This window comes from Ctenopharyngodon idella, chromosome 7, assembly GCF_019924925.1.
Source record: "Ctenopharyngodon idella isolate HZGC_01 chromosome 7, HZGC01, whole genome shotgun sequence".
Classification (NCBI taxonomy): Eukaryota; Metazoa; Chordata; class Actinopteri; order Cypriniformes; family Xenocyprididae; genus Ctenopharyngodon; species Ctenopharyngodon idella.
The window spans coordinates 36,505,913-36,520,136 of NC_067226.1; the positions used below are offsets into that span (position 1 = coordinate 36,505,913).

Genomic DNA, 14,224 nt, shown 5'->3' on the forward strand with positions numbered 1-14,224 from the left:
TGTAAAAGTAAATTGCACAGATTTGTTTTACTTCACTAAAAACAATGTTTCTTGTTTGTAGAGAACAAGACCTTAATGCTGATTTGAAGGAAGACATTCTTGCAAAAAGTGAAAAGGTTTGCACCACGTTTACTTTTCAGTTTCTTTTCTAATAAAGTAATTACAAGTAATCTCTTTGCTGCTTTATTGAAATTTCGTTACGATTTCTTTCAATTATTTGTTCTCATTCTAAACATACCACTTGTTACTTTTTTTTTTGTAAATTACGTTCTCAGGTGCGAAGCCTTTGGACTGAGATAGACATCTTATCCACCCTTGAAGGGGAACAAAAAGTAGTAGAGAGTGTGATCCGTGGACAGGGGGACCAGTACATCTTTGGTGGACAGGACCTGAGTGTGAAGATACCAGCGGTTCTGCATGAAAATGTGGAGCAGCTATCCCACCAGGTGAGATCTACAGGCAGAAAAAGGAAAATTTTAACGTGTGAAAATGTATGCATTTCCTAAAAGCTTAATAGGTCAGCATTTCTATTATGGTGTTGACAATTCTGACAGTAAGTTCTATTTGTGTCCATAGTCTAGTGTTGGTAGCTTGTATGAGGGAGGGCAGTCTGTCATTGTGCCTTTGCTGAAGCTTCTAAATGAGGGATTACGGGTCCTTAATGAGGAGAGAGAGAAAACTGTAGGTCCGAGTGTACAGCTTCAACGCCAACAGGTTCAAGAACTCCAGGAGCATGCCTTGCTTTTCAGCCGCTCAAAAGAAAACCTCAAGCTTATCAGGTACCATTAAATGTGCTCTTGAACATTAATAATCAAGCTGTGTCTTTTACATTTACCCCCGGTTTCACAGACAGGGCTTGAGCCTAGTCCCAGACTAAAATGCATGTTTGATCTTTTTTTAACTGAAAGCAACTTATAATATTTACTTACTAGCTTATAATATTACTCACCAGTAATGTTTTTTTTCTAAGGCATGTTTATAAAAGCTTCTTTAAATGTCCTAATTGAACTAAGGCCTAATCCTGGCTTAATCTAAGCCCTGTCTGTGAAACAAGGCCGTAGAATGTTTATTTAATTGACCATGTATCTGGATTTGTTTTAAAGTTGTTTGTTAAATGTTACATTAAAAGACAAAATGAAAAACAAAAACTCATGGTTGTTTCATTTCATTTTGAAAATCATTGTCACCTGTGAGTTAGTCTCTGATTGATCAATGTCTGATTTGATTCATGTGTTGACAATTTAAATCTGTGGCCATACCCTCTGGGTTCACAGTCACATGAAGTATGAAGGAACACAATGAATTTGGGGATCTTTTTCTGGTTGTTCAGCTTTCAAACATAATATAGGGTTTCAGTTTAATACTTAAAGTAGTCAAGTGTTTAGAACAGGAGTGTCCTGCTCCGGGAGGGCCACTGTCCTGCAAAGTTTAGCTCAAACACCAATTAATCACACCTGAACCAGCTAATCAAGATTTTACTAGACACTAGCAATTTACAGGCAGGTGTGTTGAGGCAAGTAGTAGCTAAACTCTGCAGGACAGTGGCCCTCCAGGACTGAATTGAGCAACCCCTGGTTTAGAAGGTATGATTTACTTTTTTTCTTCTTTAAAATCATGTATTTATTTTTTCCAGGCAGAAACTGATTAAAGAGGATGCAGCAGAGATCAAGGTCTCCATTAGAAGAATTGAGGAGGACTGGGAGAACAAGTGGGCAGAGTGTTTGAAAAACACACCCCTGACCTCTTTTCTTAAAGAGGATCCTGTAAGTGGAGTCATTGCTGTTTTTGTTTAGTATTAATGCTTTTAAATCTATGCTGTGAGTTTAACTATTTGTTATTTAGGCTCACTGGCCATACAGTTCACCTTGTCTTCTCTAAAACATTGCTGTGTCCAGATTACCACAAAGCAGTATGCATACAGAAGTCACAAATTTAGTTTAGTGCGTCTTTAATGTTCTTATTTTGTTTGAATGATGATCTGCTCTCTGTAACATTTAACAGGCTCTTGACTTTGTCTCCCCAATGGCTCCTCTCTCATTTGAGCCGGCTTCTGAGGCTAACTTTGAGGCTAGTGTCATCTCACAATATTCATATAAACTACCTGGTAAGTTAACAGCTTAGATGGCTGCATTATGTGATATCTATCTTATGTAGAGATTGTGTAATTATCCTTTTTTTTCTTCTCCCTCACTTTTGAGAACTAGTAGAGCAGCCATCAAAAAGAGAACCAGAGAAAACAGAGACAGATGTCCATTTGGAGCCAGACGTCCAACTGGAACCAGAGCTCCAAATGTACAGCACAATCTTTCTAAAGAGAGAAAGTTGGGAAAAATAACTTTTGTTCCATTTTCATGGTGTAACTTCCTCCAATTTCTCAACAGCACTTCAATGGCAGCTGAAGATAAGGGGGTCCTGCTGTCTTCTGACAGCTGCTTTTTCAAAAAAACAACTTTTGATGCACCACCATGTGAATCTCCCTTGACTTATCCAGCTAAAATTCAGTCTGTGACCCAGACACCCAGTCCAGTACAGGTAGTTTTGTATTGATAAGCTCTATACTTTCCTGCTTGTATCTCTTCATTTTAGTCCCATGCATGATGGCACAATCACCCCATCTCAGTTTTTTTCTAAACACACTAACCCCATGTTTGCGGTTAAGTAAACAGATAAACTCAACTTTCAGTTCCAAAAAATGAGGCCGCTTTCAGGGTGTAAGTAATGTTGGCAACTTATTCTCTGACTATAGCCTGCTCCGGAGCAGGTTATGTTTCAGGGTTAGTTTACTTATTAGGTCCTCAGAGCACTTGTGCCCTGTTGACTTTAAACAAATTAAACAAGTAGCAGTAGTGGTACACTTCTTGGCATCTGTTTCCATGACTCCTGGATTTGGTGCTCTTTCTTTGTGTTCACCATGAACATACTCTTGAGTTACTACTCGCCATGTTTTTGGAACCAATAAATGTAAGAAAGATATGCGTTAATCAACCAAGGGTTGGGGTTTATGTGACGGTCTGTGGAGTTCATGCCCCATAAGTTCATGCAAATAATGGAATGTTTGCTTGCATTATACCTGATCTCTGAAAATGGTGTGGGATTGAAGCTAATTCCTGTGAACATGTTTGAAAACTGGTAGTACATGTATTTTGGCCTCAGTTTACTCTCTGGAGAGCAGTTGTTTGTCCAACTTGTTTGTTTAAAAATAACATTTTTTTTTTTTTTTTTTTCTCTCCCCCTTTCTTCCTCCCCTCTCTTGCAGCCTTGCCTCAGAAATCTGCAGTCAACAAAGGCATCTGTCCTAAAGAACAAGGCTCAAATTTTAGATTTGGAGTATGACAACTTGGCGAGTGAAGTATGTGATCATTTTTTTTTTTTTTTTTTTTAGTACACTAGGAGTGCCTAAAGAAACCAAGAGAACTTGGCAGAATCTAAATGATTTTGCTCTGCAGCAGTATGGAGTAGTAGATATGAAGTATGGCATGTACAGTTGCTCCAAATCAAAGCATTAACATTTAATAAAGTCTGTTATTCTTTTACAGGAAGCAAAGAAAAGGAATATTAATCTGTTAAATGTTGACACACTGTTGTTGTTTTTTTTGTTGTTGTTGTTTTTTTCCTCTTCAAACTCAACTTATAAACTGAAAAATGTAAGATTTAACTTCACTTTAAATGACTGAAATAATATTTAGTTGCATAACCATTGTCAACCAACTTCTGGCACCTAGAAACTGGTATTTCAGCCCAGGATGAATGAACTACATTCCATAGTTCCTGTGAATGTTTGAGTTTTCTTCAGAAACTGATGTGTGTGTGTGTGTGTGTGTGTGTGTGTGTGTGTGTGTGTGTGTGTGTGTGTGTGTGTGTCACTTGATGTACTGTTGATGACCACTAGACCCGGAAAGAACAATTTTACTCTCATCAGTCGACAGAATTACGTAATTTCTCTTTGGACCAAATGATTAGTTCCTTGGCAGATTTTAACCGATTCTGCACATTTTTCAACAATGGTGCTTTACTTCCTGATAGCTTAGCTTCGATCAAATGTCTTTTGACTGTAACAGTGCTTGCAGGTAATTTTAGATATTCTTTTGATCTTTCTGGAGGTGGTGATTGGTTATTTTATAACGTGTGAGACATTTTTACCCTTCCTCACTAAAGGACAATTAATGACGCCTGTTTTTTAAATATATTATTTTTACAGAATGGGTGAATTGTCATTAAAATCCACACTGCTATTATTTTGAATATGCCCCTTTCAATGAATGAGTAAATTACTTAGAACAAGCAGTGTGCATGTCATGACAGTTGAGTCTGTTGCTTTTCTATAACACTACTACATATACAAGTAAATTATTTGCAATGCAGAAATCACTACTACTAATAACAGTGGTTCATTAGGTTACTGATGTTGTACATATATAATATAATATAAATATAACAGATTAAAATTCCTGTGGTTGCATTTTAGTGTCTTGCAGATTTTGCTCTGGGAAACTGATACATGGGCAGTCCTGAGCAGTGCTCTACCCATCACAAGTTTTCCCTATATCAAACCTGCTCTCTGATGACCGGTGCGAATTGAGAGAAATCGCCACGGACAGATACGGAGCAGACAATCCTCTGCTTGAGTTTATGTAAATGTAGTGTTAAAAGGTTAATTTGCTGTTTGGTTCTCAGTTTGCAGAGGCAGTGATCATGAGTCCAGCCAATGGAAGGAGTGATATGGATCTTGGACAGTTACTAAATGCCATATCTGACCCTTTTTCAGCTAGGAAACAGCTATGCCGCACCCCTGAGTCTCTAAGTATAAGTCTTTTAATTACTTCATTTAGGATTTTGGTGTTATAAATATTTAGCTCACTCTTCATTAGAAATATTTTTGTTGAACAAGTAGTTTTGTTTTTATTTATCTTTTTAATATAAACTCTCCCTAGTTAAGGATGTGAGAAGTTCGTGGAGAAAAGCTGTGGAGGAAGGCATGGCTGAGAAGAAACAAGCGTCTTTGAATCGGCAAGACAGTCTTTCTTGGCTCAAGACGCCCATGGTTGAGGCGAACAGCCCTTGCACAAGACCAAGTCCAGAGCCTTCCCTCTTATTTTCAACTACTCTGGCCCATTGCACTCCCGTTCCTGTCCAGCAGGGGTCATCCCTTCACTCAACTGTGTCATGGGACTCCTCAGAGCTGGAGGCTCTTAACAGCCAAAGCTCAAGTGATGTTATTAAATTCAGCATTGCTCAGGAGCAGCTCCCAAACCTTTTTGAGGATGATGTGTCATTTAACAGTGATGGTTCAGCGGAGATCCACAGTAACAAGGAGCGAGAGGAAGAACTTATACTGCCACCTGTTGAACTGACATCAAAGATGTGCTTGGAGGCCTCTTTAGATAAATCCCCTTTCAAAGACTCCCCAGTACATTCAAGGAAGAGCCAAGATTTGAGCCACTGGACTGCTAACGAGAGGCTATTCTCTCTTGATTTGGACAAGTTTGAGAGTCTCTCCCCTTCTTATCCTGCAGAGAAATTCACCCTACCCAGTTTAGTGGATTTGTCTCTTGATGAATACTAACATATCTTCAACCACTATAATTGTATGATGCAAAATGCGTCTGCCAAATGAAATTCACTTACTGCTTGATGTGCTTTTGCTCAGTCTAATCACAAGGACTTTGAACCATTTTAAGGCTATCAACTAATTCATTTGTCTGAACCATGTAAATTCTTATGACATCAATACTAAACTTTAGTATGTACAAACTAATTGTAAAAGGTAAATATTAGCAAAATTTTGGTGTTCATGTTTTGTAATAAAGACTTTTTTGCAAACACTCATTTATCTCTGTGGTTCATTTAAATGTATTTCTTTGTCTTTGCTTTTCTAATTTTAATTTGTGCAAATGTACAATCACAAACTACAAACATTAATATACTGAAAACAAGTATAATTGTATGCGCTCTAGAGTGTAAAACCTGTACCAGCCACCTGTTAATAATGGTGCGCACTACTCTCTAGATATATGGCATAATGAGTCGGCGCAGGGCGGAAGACAGAGAGAAATGTAGCAGCGAGTCACTCATGGGCGGGTCCACCCGCCTCCAGCAGTCAGTCCGAGAAACCCGAGAGTGCACCAAAGTAGCAAAACACAAACATGGCGCCTACTTGCTGCCATATAGGCTAGTGTTGTACAGAAACAAAGTTTCCAGGAATAAACGGCGCGCTCGCACTGAGTGGACGTTTCATTCTCGCTTGAGACGGAGTGGACAGGCTGAAAGTTGCAACTTGCCTACATGTCATCGTGTTTTCCTATAGTGCTCTGAACGGCTGGTATGTACTGCTGCGTTTGAAGTTGCTTAATGTAGACAATCGCATTGAGTTGTTTCTTTTTCTCCGGTTGGTAGTTTCAGAATGACTCAAATGTATTTTCGTTGTCGTTTTGTTTAAGGCGTGTTTATTTCCACGAGTCGGTCGACATTTGTTGTTAAAACACGGACTCTAGTTTGCTTTTTATTGCCACAAAGTAAGTGTGATCGAGCTGTGTGTGAAGTTCGATCTCGTGAAGATGCAACAGTTGGACGCCGGAGCTCGTTCACAGGCCGCCTCGTTAGGAAAGAGAGATACTGGCTGTGTCAAAATATAGTGTGTTGTCTACCTAGGCAACATTTTTGTTCTAAAATTAAGTGCATATGATGTCTAAAACGCAGCTAGTTTTTGAGATAGCAGTGGTGTCTGAAATAAAGCGTGTAGGTGCTGTAGGGTGTGTCAGCGTGCAGGTATACTGCACTTACATCCGCCTCTTTGAAGTTACAGATGACTAAGCCAATTCACTTTAACCTCTCTCTCTCTCTCTCATTATATATATATATATATATATATATATAAACACTATTTTATGATATTCTGTTTTAGACACGTATTTTTTTTTTCCATACACATACATTATATATACACATATACATACACATACATATATATATATATATATATATATATACACACAGACACATGTAGTAAAATGTTTGTGAAACCAGGGGTTAAGCTTAATCCCAGACTAAAATGCATGTTGAGCTGTTTTAACTGAAAACAACTTGCACTGGCATATCTTAAAATATCTCAAGATGTACACCAGTAATGTCTTTTTCTTCTAAGGCACATTTATAAAAGCTACTTAAATTACCTACTTGAACGAAGACCTAATCCTAGCTTAATCTACGCCGTCTGTGAAACCAGGCCTAAGTCTCAGTTTTGCCTCTGCCTTGTTAAGGTGTATAAACATGCCATTTTTGATTATATTTATCTTGTTAGTATTGGTTTTAAATGAGTCATATGATTTGCCATTGAGTCCTCTCTAGCAGAGATAGAAATTTGTATATTTGGTATCATGTTTACAGATCAAAATTTTAGTGTCACAGCTCTTTTCCTATTTGTACTCCATACATATGGGTGGTTGACATATCAAGCAATGACATCAGTGTGACAAAACTATGTTAAACAACATAAACATTAATTTACAGTTATAAATAATACATGCTGTGCAGAAATGATGACCAGTTACAGCATCTAAAATGTGCATTTGTCCTCTATACACCATGTATTTGAACTTTTTAAAAAAAAAAGAAAAAGTATGTTATTTGCCAACTGACAATATGCTGATTCAAAGTTACAAGTTTGTTGTTTTCATACTTTTATTGTGTTTAGAGAAAGATGCTCGTATAAGAAGCTTGTGAAGTCCAGATGTCACTGAGTTGTTCACATTTAAGTGATTGATCAATAGCTGTAGTGACCTTGGCATTGTCTGGATTTACCTATTGTTTGTGCAGCGGGTCTCTGTTCATTATACTGAATTATGATCACTAGGCTAAAGGTTTTGTGTGTGCCTCCATTTTTTTGTGCATGTGCACTGACCTTGCTGTCCTCAGGAGTGGTTACAGGTAACCGCAAGGCATTGTGGGTATGACATAAGACAGGCCATGTGGCAAGAGGGCAGGGCTGCTCAAATGAAAGGGAAACACAAAACCACACGACAACACTGTTGCTGTGCTCGCTCTCCCTTTAGCTTGAAAAGGTTTATGTAGTCTTTGAGAAGTGGAATCAATAATGTCACTGAGTTGTAACTGAGTTGTTATGTTTTGTGTGTAAGGTACTTTGCTCAAAAACAACAATAAAAAAACGCTTTTTGTTGGGTCATGATAGAAATACTAATAGCTGTCTGAATCATGGTAACAAAGCCTTTTCTTTTGTATTGTGATGTTGTCATGGCAGTTAAGGACAATTCCGGCTAAATTATCTTTACTGTAATGTAGATTTACAATTAAAATTGTCCTGTCCTGACATACTTATCGTGGGTATACAAATTGCTAAAAAATTATTGCAGCATTTTGAAATGTTGGAAAAAAAAAAAAAAGCTAAATTAATTAAAGGGGTGGTTCAATGTTTTTTTTCTAGGCTTGATTGTGTTTATGGGGCGCAGTTTAACATGTCTTAATGCTTCATTTAAAAAAAAAAAAAAAACGCTGTATTTTTCATATATTTTACCTTTATTCTACACCGCTGTTTCCATTGTCATTTGAACGGCTGGTTTGACTTCCTGATTCTATGATACCACTCCCTCCGAAATACGCGATGTGATCATATTGGTTAGCTGGCCCAGTGTATTGTGATTCGCTGAAGCGTCCGGAAACGCCATGCCCCTTACCATTAGTTGTTACATGTGCTTCAGTGGAAATGTAAATAATGGCGTCTATGTTGCCGAATCAGACCCAGATAGTAGTAATGATGAAGAGGGTCAAGCAGAACCCCTGCAAGCACAGTTTTTAAAGGATGTTTATGAATGGTAAGTATTTCCTTTTGTACTTGTGTCAAAGTGTAGATATGCTGTCACTTGTAAATGTTACTACTGTTTGTTAGCTTTCAATATACGGTTTTATCCTGATTAAAGCTTTACTGTAGCTGAATACATGACTGAGTAGTAGCATTTTTGTAAAGGTATCGTTTAATTTATAACATGAACAACTGTTTGTCTATGAACATAGAAGTTTGTTAGTGTTTGTTGCCGTTTGTTGAAGTATGCAGTAGAATTTAGCTAACTGGCTAGCGAAGCAAAAACGCGTTGGTCTTTGTTTACGTCCTTGATGCAACCAAAAAATAGCAACATAATACATTTAAAAGACATGTACAAACAATAAAACAGTTAGAGGCCCATAAACAGCAGCTTCTGTTTTTAAAGTGGGAACTGCTTCATCTTTCAGTTGGTGCAAGTCCAGCATTAAACTCCTGTAGATTCTGGAAGCTGTCTCCTGCGCCGCATCCAGTGTAGACAATATCACTGATTATAATGGGTTCTATTATCTTTTGACACGTTGCGCGTCCGTCCGTCTGTCCGTCCGTCGTAAACAACTCTTCCACTTCTATAATGCCGCGTCCACTTTGTTGCGTGTTCCAGTGGGCAGGGTTTATGTTAATTGCAGGGTTTATGATGTCACCAACCTGGGAAGAAGCTCGTTGAAGTTTAAACTGCTCTAACTTTAAAAGACAATATCTCAGTTTGCATTGAACTTTCAGCACTGTAACTTTGCAGATACTGTTTATGCTCAAGCAGTAACATTACACACTAACTAAAGTTAAAAAAGTAAAATCGCAATGAACCACCCCTTTAAGTGCTTTTTCCACTTTTATTGTAATATTGAAATAATCCTTCAACTAACCAATAGAAACTTTTATAATGGGGCATTATGGAATAAATAGAATTAATCACATTCAAACTCTTGTGGAAAAGTAATTGTAATCCTCCAGTCATTCACAAAACATCTTAAGGCTAAAAGTAGCTCCTAGCTTGCCGATTTAGGAGAAACTCTTAAAAATAATGGGCATGTCAGTCCTAATTTTAGGACTCCTAAATTTTTGCTCTAAGAGTATTTCACAAGGCGCTAAAACTAGCTCCTAAATCTGTGAAACGCTAGGAGTAGTCAAGAGGACTCCTAAGTCACTAAGACAAAATCAAAAACAGTCCTAAAATGATTCTTAGTGCCAATCCGCCTTAGCAATCCACCCAAAGACACTGTAAACCATTGAGGCAATAGGTGATAGAGCCTTGGGTGCTGAGCCTTTTCTTCATAAATGCAATACGTATTTTGATTTATAGATTTGAATCTACGATAAAACGGCAAAAATAAATCTTTAATAAATAAATAAATAAATAATAATGCCTGATTACCTGTGGCAGTTGTTTTCACTAGTTCACACTTACAAATGATCAAATAGAGTAAAAAAATAAATAAATAAATAAATATATATATATATATATAAAAGCTTATTTGGCATGCTGTCTAAGGGGATCGAGGGCTCTGAGCTTGGAATTTTGCCCAAATCCAGAGTTCGCCTTGTATCTCCAGCCAGCCGAGAGTGAGGAACGGGTTAGCGGAGGGATGCAGAAAACTGTCGAGGTATCTATGTGAGTCGGCTCTCGTCTGTGTATATATACCTCCACTGAAGCTGATTAGATAGACCGTTTGAATGTGCTCCTCCAAAACTTTGTTTATAAAACATAATTTGTCACTTGAATTCTGCAATCTCTCGAGATGCAAACATGTAAGAGGTGGACAATTAGCTGAACATACACTAGTTTAATTTTGTGACACTTTGCCTACATTTTAAAACCTTTAATTGAATATGGCAACATTTTTATTTTAAGACCTTTATTTGTATATGGCAACATGATACCTCATTCTACAATATTTCTATGATTAAATCGCTGAGAGACTCCTCCCCATCAGCCAATCACTATGGGCATAGTCCATATCAACGAGGTCAACCCCGCCCTTTCTCTTAGCTTAAGACTTCTCTCTATTCCTTAGTAAACTGCCATTCAGGAGAACTCTTAGTGGTAAGATAAAATGTTTTGTGAATATGGCCCCAGATATCTCTGCAGGATTTCCTTTGCATCTTCTTGGTCTTGATCTTATTGCTCAATGCATGGCCTGCGAAGAGCTTACAAAAGATTGGGATCTCATTGTTAAGAGGTACCAATCAGGAGAAGGGTATTTCCAAAACAATAAATGTTTAGGATGGTTTTTAAGGTATTCCATGGCACAAATAGAAACAATGGGGCACCACAATGACATTCCAAAGAACAGGAGACAAGAGACAATATTATATCGAGATCACAATAAAAATTTCCATCGATAACGATAAGCTGTGGACATTTTTACTCAATATGGATTAATCTAACAGCCTATCACACAGCAGCAATAAACATGACAACAGCTAGTCAGTGCATGTCACTATTAGGGGTGTAACAATACATCGATATAGATCAATACATAGATCTAATGGTTAACAATACAATGTATCGATGCAACGCACAAAAAAAAAAACGATACGTGTAGGCTATTTATATATTTAAGAGGCACCTTTGTTTTAACACTCTTCACATTTTCACACAATGTCAGTCTATATGCATTATCGCCAATGCCTGCATTCTCGTTTAAACTACTTTTCAGAGCTTGTGAAAGACACTCGGGACAGTAAATGGAACTGTGACTGTCCCGATTGGACGAGTGCTGAATCTTCAGGAAAGTTTATAATTTGCTTGTGTTTAAAGCCTGGCAAAAAGCAGCACGCACACATCTCAAACAGTGCAATAGGCCACTGACTTTCTTTTACTTATTTTTGTGCTTCAGTAGATAAAGGTATATGGTTTTGCATAAATGGACTTCATCTTAAGAGAGTTATTGCTTCTACAACATGTTACTTTCTACCGGGTGTCTGTTAGATCGCAACACTGGAGAATAGAGCTCTATGAATCGTTTTTCACACACACAGTAACTGAAATTTAAAACTGTTAAAAGAAAATGCTCAATAAACTGATGCATAGGAGTGTGCTGTGACTCTGTGATGCTTCAAGCGCATCATTCTACACACGGTATGCGCATAAGTGCTTTGTGCTGCTCTGAATTGGAGCCTTTCATATTATAATGCTTTTGCACAATGAAAGAATATTGATAGCCTATGGAAGTAAAATAATGACAAAAGTTTTTGAAACAAAACAGCTTGTTGAATTGCACTAACTGAAAAAAATATGCATTGCATTAACCGTGCTTGCATTTTGATGCATTGTATTTTTAGGGCTTGCATTTATATGGGCTGAAATTCAACATGGTTGTACATTTAAGCTATGAATATTTCACTTCAAAACATTTCACACACATTTTCATTATTCAAAATTCAATAATCTATATTCACCTTTCAGATTTTACTTCCAAAATATTTGGTCTGTTTAAAAATACAACCTATAATATTCGGCAGGCAATTTTCGGTCCAATTTATTTCGCTTTACAAATTCGCTTCCACAAATCCAGTGGTTCAAATTCGACAGAAAAATTCAACATTGCACATCCAGAAACTGCAGGAATAGTAGTTGAATGATATACCCCTGAATCGTAATCGTATCGCAGAACTTTTTGAGGTATTGGAAAATATCTTGTTGCTGGCTATGAGGTGCAAGCATGGTACTGCTTCTCTTCAGCTGGGTCAAGACAGAAGGAATCATGAATAGTGCCAAGCTCCAGACCATTTTGGCCTCCATTAAAAATCTGCAGGCCTCCATTAAAGAGGAAGTTCATCTTTCAGCATGATAATAAACTCAAACATAAATCTAAGTCAACAAACTATTGGCTTCAAAGCAAGAGCAGCGTTTTGGAATGGTCCAGTCAGAGCCCACTCTCAGACCTAAATCCCAAAAAAAAAAAAAAAAATTATAATAAATAAAAATTTGCAGAATTACTGGAACAGGGCTGCAATATGCTAAACCTGGAATTTCAGTTAGGGTTTCAACCATGTTGAGGGGTGTGCACACTTGTCCCCTTTCTATTCATTTGCTACAAACATTTTTATTTTCAATATTACATTAAATGTGGAAAAAGATCTGACATTATTTTACTTTTATTCCTCTTTGTTTTACATCTCAAAAAGCTGCATCTTTAACAGGGGTATGTACTTTTTAATACCCACTATTTTATTTTTGCTAATAACAAAAAAAAAAAAAAAAGAGAGAAATATATAATCAGGTTACTTTTTTCAAGCAACTAGTAAAGTAACGCATTACTTTTAAATTTACAACAAAATATCTGAGTTACTTTTTCAAATAAGTAATGCAAGTTACTTTGTTTTCCTATTTGTTCACTGGCACCTCTTGTCCCCATGTTGAGAGAAATTGGAAGTAAGGAGCATAGGCTTTGTGTGCGCTGTGTGGTTATTGTAGTTCTAGACTAAATAGTCTAGCAGGAGAAATAGGTTCCCTTGTACCCGTTTGGCATTTTTTTGTAACCTGTTATTTTGATACCCTAATAGTGTCTATTTTGTTTTGCAAATTTAGCCACATGAAACTTTTTTTTTTCAATTGTAGCAATTGCAAGGTTATTAAATTGATCACTATTAAATGGATCAATAATCATCATCATTGTCCATCTCATCATCAATCTCCACCTCATCCTCTTCCCCCTCATCATCATCACAGACGACACCAGCAGCAAACAGGTCGATGAGAGATGGGGGCAGAAATGGTCCATAAGACCAGACAGCCTCCAAAATCCCTCGTTCTGTCTTCTCCCACCCCTGACCCTCGTCATAGGGTTTAGGCCTCCAGAAGATCAGCTCAGCTGCCCACTTGTAACAGGCCACTCTATAGTTCACCCGCTGGATGTGGGGGATGAGTGAGTGTTAGCAGCCTGAGTATGTTTACCTAATTTATTAGAATAATACTATGATCACAGATTTTTATTAATTTTTGCTTTTTACCAAACATTGGTTATTGATAGTTTTTTTTTCTGGCATACAAAAAGAAATAACCATATTCTAACCCTATAAAGCCTGCTGAGTTATATTTGTAACATGAATTTCTAAGGCCTCTAAAATATCAACATGGTCAAAACTTTCCTGAAAAACCTGTTGAAAAAATGCAGACATTGTACAATGAGCTTTCTGTACTCTAATTGATAGTTCATACTGTTTATTGGTAAGTAAAAGGCCTTTGGTTTGTGTGGCCATGTGGTCTATGATTTTAATGTATGTCATATGTAATGTAAACTCCCTTTACCCTGACATCTGCTTTTGTTCGGGAGATTTTCTGTAGACCTTAACATGGTTTACTGTACTTGGCAGCGTCTGGAGTTTGTGATTGCTTTACTCTTCTAACAGAGATGGTGTGAACAGTGCCACATTGACAGGTGCCTGAGA

General features: G+C 37.4%; 2 protein-coding genes and 1 non-coding gene across 7 annotated transcripts in view; all 3 read left to right on the forward strand.

Annotated features, from left to right (window-relative positions):
• The window catches only part of haus6 (HAUS augmin-like complex, subunit 6), a 28,231-nt gene extending 22,405 nt beyond the window's left edge, over positions 1 to 5,826 (forward strand). Inside the window, exons 7-16 of one of the 2 annotated variants that reach the window (XM_051901226.1) lie at positions 62 to 116; positions 276 to 446; positions 577 to 779; positions 1,634 to 1,763; positions 2,002 to 2,104; positions 2,205 to 2,292; positions 2,382 to 2,532; positions 3,257 to 3,349; positions 4,675 to 4,801; positions 4,932 to 5,826. In XM_051901226.1, the coding sequence (XP_051757186.1) occupies positions 62 to 116; positions 276 to 446; positions 577 to 779; positions 1,634 to 1,763; positions 2,002 to 2,104; positions 2,205 to 2,292; positions 2,382 to 2,532; positions 3,257 to 3,349; positions 4,675 to 4,801; positions 4,932 to 5,563 (1,753 nt within the window). In that variant the 3' untranslated portion in view covers positions 5,564 to 5,826. Of the gene's footprint in view, positions 1 to 61; positions 117 to 275; positions 447 to 576; positions 780 to 1,633; positions 1,764 to 2,001; positions 2,105 to 2,198; positions 2,293 to 2,381; positions 2,533 to 3,256; positions 3,350 to 4,674; positions 4,802 to 4,931 lie in introns of both variants that reach the window. The other variant, XM_051901225.1, reaches the window with a different exon arrangement.
• On the forward strand, positions 4,485 to 4,615 carry LOC127516878 (small Cajal body-specific RNA 8). Its single transcript, XR_007931122.1, has one exon. It is a non-coding gene; the product is annotated as a small Cajal body-specific RNA 8 (non-coding RNA).
• Positions 5,827 to 6,060: 234 nt separating the features above from the next.
• Positions 6,061 to 14,224, forward strand: part of dennd4c (DENN/MADD domain containing 4C) — an 86,898-nt gene continuing 78,734 nt past the window's right edge. For 2 of the 4 annotated variants that reach the window (XM_051901154.1, XM_051901155.1), the window contains exon 1: positions 8,553 to 8,569. The gene's annotated coding sequence lies outside the window, so the exon portion shown is untranslated. Of the gene's footprint in view, positions 6,320 to 8,552; positions 8,570 to 14,224 lie in introns of those variants that run through there. The other 2 variants (XM_051901157.1, XM_051901156.1) reach the window with 2 other exon arrangements.